Raw genomic sequence first — 6,763 nt, forward strand, 5'->3', positions numbered from 1 at the left:
TCAGAATCATTTAACCTAAGTAATTTAACTGAGTTCTCTACCTGTACGTATCCAAGAGGATGAAGTAAAAACGTTCCGGTATAAAGTTAATAAGCCCTATCAATCAAGTTATCAGGCTGTCTTCAGTTTTTGCCTTCCTACTGTAGAAGGATTTGCAAGATATATGCCGAGAAACGGATGTCATAGACAAAATGCTGGAAATGTTTAATTTCAGGCAGGGCACAACAGCTCGAACGAGGCGAATATCAATGAGGGCGCCAAGTTAAAGAATTTTTTCATGTATATTCTATCAGATGGTGAATATTTTTCAAGTCTTAACTTCCTGTGGCAAGCAGTGTGGATTACAATCAGTTCAACTAAATTCTCTCTCGGAAATTTTCCTCTCAACTCGGGTAGCTCTCTTTAACGTCTTATAAGCTAATACAACTGCGTTTTCGACTTCACTTTACTAAGAAAGACAAGTGAAAAGTTGCCAAAAACAAGGGGGAGCTAGGATGACAGTTATTTCTATCCAACCATATGCATTATTAATCATAAAGATCATATTGCATCATGCAAAGGAAATTTCAAAGGAAAAACCAGGCGATTGAATCTTATAGTTTGCTGTAAAATGAAAGTTTTCTGCCCTTTCATTCTAGCTTTTCAACTGTTAAAAATGAACCTGACGAATCAAAACGTCCGATTGCTTTTATCGCTAATTTGAACTAATAAAAAATGACCCTGTGTTTTGCAGCTATTACTTTGAGCCACGGAAATGTATAAATTTTCATTAAGAGTAGGATTACGTGTTATATTATATATCATTTCTTGACAGCAGCGTTTATTTTGTAGAGTTTCTGAAGGCCTGACAATGAACCCTGCGATATCCTTTGCTTGGCTCGCACTTGGCTTGCAGTATTCAGAGGTATGTGTTTCGTGATATAATTACTGCGTACACACAAGGTTTTACTGAATTATTTGATTATCATAAAAGCAGGCTCCCAAATAACCTAGTGTGTTTCAGTTTGCGTCGATCTTAAGCCATTTCACGTGGCTTCTGACCAAGAGCAAGCAATCCTTGATGCTCTTCGTTGCACTTTTTCTATCGCTAATTTGTCTTTAACTAAGTATGGAAACCATACAGAACGTACGTATTCTAATATAGGTCTTACCGGTGACTTACAAAGCAAGGAGAAGATATCCTTGTTCCCGGGCCTTGTTCTCTTAAGTGTACGCTTAAGTAGGCCCAAAACTTTGTTCGCTTCAGTTGTTTACTGTTATCGGCCACACGATGTGACCAGGATGTCTCTCGACACATGAACGCCAAGGTCTCTTTATGAGTTGAATGACTTTAACTCTGTGATTGACGGATTGTGAGAGTGTGTACTTTTGTCCAGTTTTCCAGAGAATTCAGGTCCGACTGTAGCGCTAGTGTGTCATTGACATGATTCAATTGACAAGAGAGATCTTAGTATCATCAACAAACAGTTTAACGGTACACGTAACAAATTACTCTCGGTTGCTTCGGCTGCTGAGGCAAGGATACTAAGGCTTCGGACGAGTTAGTTCTTGCCTGTTGGCTTGTGATCGTAGATTTAAAGTACCTTCAGAGGCACCCAGCGATAATCTTCGATGAAATATCTGTTCGGGAGGGTCAAACTGTTCTAGGAATTTTCAATTGGTTCTACGTTGCCAGACAGCTACAGATTTCTTTACTAAAACATCACCTAAAAGATTCGCGACCAAGGAAAGGTAGTCCCTTACGTCTTTGGAAGGGGTATTTTTGCAATTAGTGGCACTAAAAAAGATCACCCAGCAGTTTCGGATAAGCAAATGGTTCGGTTGGAAGCTCTTAGAAGGTAACGTTACGAGCAAATTAAGCCAAAAGCCTTTGAGAGACGTTTCTAGGCTCCTTGTAATGTATAAAGACCGTCTAAAGAGATTTTTTTATCACCTAGAAGAATTTGATCTGTTCGGATATCTTAGCTGAAAATTGAAGTGTCCGAAAATTTTATCTTCATTTCAGAAATTGCTAGCTGATCAGTGATTGAATTTCATTGCAAACGAGAAGCTTCGTAACTAGCTTCTAACAGGGTGTATTCCATCTACGAGAAATTAACACTGTTGATTTGCATTTTACGACACATATCGTCGATAATGTTAGATGTTTTTTGTTTCAGGCACAACAGCTCCAACGTGGCGAATATCAACATATAAAGTACGCAAACTTCCAGAACTTTTTTCATCAAATGCTGAATATTTCCCAAGTGTTGGCTTCATATAATGCTACGGATTACATGGACTGTGCCTTCACATGTCTCGAGAAGATGGCATGTTTCTCCTTCAATTTTGCCACCTTACCGGCAGACAGTAACTCTGATCGACATTTGTGTCAACTCCTGGCGTCAGATAAGTACAATCACGCAAACAGTTTTGTACCAAGCAGAGACTTCCACCATTTCGCGATTCCGGTGGGTTCCTCAATTGATAGGTGTAATAGAAAATGGTTCTAAATGACTCAACGCTTTTGACCGGTCGCTTAACAAAATGTCCTTTGTTGACTGTATCCTTTTTAGACCTTTTTAGACAAAATAATAATAATAATAACTATAGTACCATTCTCAGAATCTCCTAATAAGGCTGAGTTAATAGAAAATCTACTTAACTGCTATAAGAAAATCACGGGTTCTTTTGAGCCGTGTACGTATATCGTTCTAAAAATTTTTGCGCTCCATAAAAAACGAAAACCGGTTCTGTTATTTATTCATGCATTATTTCTTACTTGTGTTCCTTCAATCTTTCAAAGTTACGTGGTTGACATGGGAAGATTGTAACAACCTGGCGTTATACAATATGTTAGTTTAAGGCCATTACAACCACTAATAATTTATGTCAGCATTAGACATACATGCAGCTTGAAATGCATTCCTCTTATCAACCAAGTTCTACGTCCCTACTCTAAATTACGGAGCTAGTTTTTTGTCGTTGGTTTCTGGCTCAAGCAAGAAGAGCGGGGATCATAAGCCAACTGGGAAAAAGCGAGGATCCACAACTTACATTATCGTATGGCCAGTACGGCCCCGCGCACACTTTCATTGTAAGACTATTGGGAAAATCGCCGTATGAGGGCCGTAAGGCCCTGCTAGGAACACGCACTGCTCCGTGCAGTGTGATTTTAGAGGATTTCGTCGCTTTTACACATCCAAGTTATTTACAGCCAGAAAAAAAATACAAACAACATATTAGATAAATTGTCTGTGTAAATTTGTGTTAATTATTTTGTCCAAACTTCAAATTATGAGTTCTCATGAATAGTGTAAAGAGCCCATATGATAAAATGCTTATTGACTGAGTTTAGGTCGGGCCGGACAGGAAAATATTTGGCCCTCGGTCTTGGCGCGTCCAGCCCCACCACTCAGTCAATATAAGTACATAGTAAGGACTTCTGAGGTGATAAAGCGCACAAGAAAGGAAACCAGTTAAAGTCAAGCAGAACCGTTTTACTGCAACAAATGATTGGCACGCGTAAGAATTTAAAAATAAATAAACAAATGTTATTGGCTTTGTGAAATAGTTGATTGCAATATTCAAACAGTTTCCCAAGTTTATTCAGTTCCCATAAACAACACGACAAATTTGCTAGAAAATGTTGCATCAAAACTTCAAATTTAACTTGCAGTACATCGGGCCGTACAATCTGGCAAGCTAAATTAGCCAATCATAGCGCGCATGCTATGTGAGAGATGAAAAGATTTCCAAATTTAGGTTGAATACATTTTTAGCAATATCTTACTATTTAGATATTTAACTCTGTTGCAGCCTTGACGTTCTTCTTAGTTGAGTTCTTAGCCGGGCCACAAAACTAGTCGGTTTTTATTCCACAGACAGTTTGCAAGACTTAAGTTAAAGATATTCGTTCGATATCCAACAAAATAATAATTGAAATGTTTCATAAGATTAATTGACATTAACATTTCTCAACAATGGCTTTCGCTTTTAGAGCCCATGTGAAAGCCTTCCGTGTCAAAAAGGTGGAACCTGTCGTCCGCTGTAGTACACCAATTCATACGTATGTCAATGTGGTGAGGGAAACAATGGAACATACTGTGAGCATGGTAATAGTGTTTAATTTGTTGAACAAAGTTGAGGACGAAAGAATAACTGAAGTGAGATAAGGTGCATGAAAATAAAACTCATTTTAAAAGTGTTTACAAATTGACAAGAGCACCCAAAACATCCTTACGGGGGGGGGGGGGGGGACTCGGCAAGGGCACCCAACAAGCAAATTTTAAAAAAAAACCTTTGAGAGACATTTCTAGGCTCCTTGTAATGTACAAAGACTGTCTAAAGAGATGTTTTTATAACCTGGAAGAATTTGATCTGTTCGGATATCTTAGCTGAAAATTGTATTGTCCGAGAATTTTAGGGCCGATATCTTCATTTCAGAAATTGCTAGCTGAACGTTACCTTCTAAGAACTTCCAACTGAACCATTTGCTCATCCGAAACTTCCAGGTGACCTTTATTGCAAAAGTTTCCCTTCAGAAAACGTAAGGGCCTACTTTTTCCTGGTTACCAGGGGGGATCCAGGATTTTTCTTAGGAGGGGGTGCACCACTACGGAAGTGCGTAGATGACTGGTGACTTTTTTTTTTGTTTTGTTTTGCAGAATACCAATTCTATTAGGAAGCCTCAGGTCATCTCAGGGCTGGGGGATGGAAGCGTACCCCCTGTACCCTCCCCCTAGATCTGCCCCTGGTTACGAATCTCTTCGGAGAGGTTTTAGTAAAGAAATCTTTATTTGTTTGGCAACGTAGAACCAAAATTCTTAGAACAGTTTGACTCTCCCAAACACATATTTCCGCTGACTCAAGATTATCGTTGGGTGAACCTGACTCGGACTACATTAAGGCAAATGTGTTTAATGCATTTCTCCCGTAAACGACTTAGTTGTGTGTCACCTGATTCTCAAACAAGTCACTTATACAGATAGCTATGAGCATGGTCTTGCGATTGTTTCTCATACTGAAAAAGCCTGTGAGGACCTTCTCGGGTTGCAGTCATCAATAAGTTGAGTAGAAATCCCGTATCGACCTTTTTCTGTGTGCCAACGTGCCTATGTGTGTGCGTAAACATTAAACATGAGTCTGAATCACTATTTTTACAACTTAATCCTCCTCTGTTCCTTTCCGTAGGATGGCAGAAGGTAAATGTAGACCCAGTGTGCTTTGGGGCGAAGGATGATTCATTCGGAACCTTCGAGATCCACAAGCCAGGAGACATTTACCGCTTGAAGCTGGTCCATCGCTCAGGATATGTGAATTGCGCTTCCCCCAGAGCCTTTAACACTAAGTGGGGCTGCGATTTGATGGCAGACAGTTATCACAGCAATTTAATAAATGTTCATATTACTAACAAAAATAACATCCGTATTTTTCCTGCAAACCTAAGCGGTTCACTGTGGCTGGATGTTCATTTTTACTACACACTCCCTGGTTTCAATCGAAACTCTCCCGAGATTGTGTTTGATTCCACTCCTACTCCTTTGTCTGTGGTCGCTGGTCAGAAGTTCAGGATCTGGTATGGTGAAGACCTGGCAGGAAAAGACGAGGGTGACAACGACGGTACATCCTGCACTGATGTGTATGCTTTTCGCCAGTGATGAAGTGAATGGAATCGGCGTCAGTTAAAGCGATGTGAAGGAAATTCAATTGAGCTAAATTAGGCGAAAGTCAAATGAAGTAAAATGTAATGTAAGAATTGGACCTTGGAGTCTCTTGTTCTCTACCATATCACACCTTTAAGTAGTTTGTAGTAGCGGTTGTGTTTCTTTCAAGATAATAATAATATCAAAGGAAAAAAGGGTGAAAAAAACCACATATCACACCTTTAAGTAGTTTGTAGTCCCGGCCCCCTTTGTTGCTTTCAAGATAATAATAATATCAAAGGAAAAAAGTGTGAAAAAAAATTCGATAACTGGTGCAGGCAAAAAAAAAAACAAAAATTACGTCTTGTATTTCACAAAATGTATATAATTTAGCGGTTGTGTTTTTTTCCTTCAGGAGGGTTTCAATGGGAGTAGCTTTCACGGCTGACGGTTAAATAATTTGACTTTTCATGGCTAACGGTTATCTTTTTTCCGGCACGGTTAACTTATGTGGGAAACAATTAAATGTCTCAGTAGACATATTGAATAGTTTAAGTCATTGGTTATCACAATGCGACTCACGATTTTGTGTTGTTCACGCGTCATACCTTGCCCAGGCCTTGACTTGTCTTCCAGACCTTTTCATTGCGCGCTTAGAGATAAAAAAAGGTCTTCTGCTTCCCCAACTCCAACGCTTTCATCTGAGTCACTTTTGTATTCTTCCACCTGGTTATTAGTAGCACCAGAAGGAGTCGGGGCGAGAATAAAAAGAGGAATGTCACTGTCTGATACGAATGTTATAGACTCCTCCCAGTATGACCTCTGCCACCTCCGCTTGGGCCTCCGTCGTCTCGGGAAAGACAGATAACGCTGTGTTGACCTGGTCAGTTGCAAAGCACACTTTTGCAGTGGACACTGCTCGTTTTGCTTACACTGGTGATAAAGCTCCTGTCTTATCGTTTGTCTTACTTCTTACGGTCCTTTGCCTCACTGGGCGGTATAGCTGTCTAGCCAATCCAGCATTGCATCTTCGTCATTTTTTGGGAGTGTTTCAAAAGGTAGTGGAGTCATAAAGTTTAAATCAGCGAGCAACATACCCGCTTGTGGTACACGGTGATATGACGATAAATGGGTACAGT

General features: G+C 39.8%; 1 protein-coding gene across 1 annotated transcript in view; it reads left to right on the forward strand.

Annotated features, from left to right (window-relative positions):
• LOC138018634 (uncharacterized) overlaps positions 1-5,852 on the forward strand; it is a 17,251-nt gene extending 11,399 nt beyond the window's left edge. Inside the window, exon 2 of the mRNA XM_068865328.1 lies at positions 5,173-5,852. Coding sequence (XP_068721429.1) covers positions 5,346-5,639 — 294 coding nt within the window. The 5' untranslated portion in view covers positions 5,173-5,345 and the 3' untranslated portion in view covers positions 5,640-5,852. The remainder of the gene's footprint in view (positions 1-5,172) is intronic.
• The last annotated feature ends 911 nt before the right edge of the window (positions 5,853-6,763 follow it).

The sequence above is a fragment of the Montipora capricornis genome, chromosome 10 (genome assembly GCF_036669925.1).
Source record: "Montipora capricornis isolate CH-2021 chromosome 10, ASM3666992v2, whole genome shotgun sequence".
Taxonomy (NCBI): domain Eukaryota; kingdom Metazoa; phylum Cnidaria; class Anthozoa; order Scleractinia; family Acroporidae; genus Montipora; species Montipora capricornis.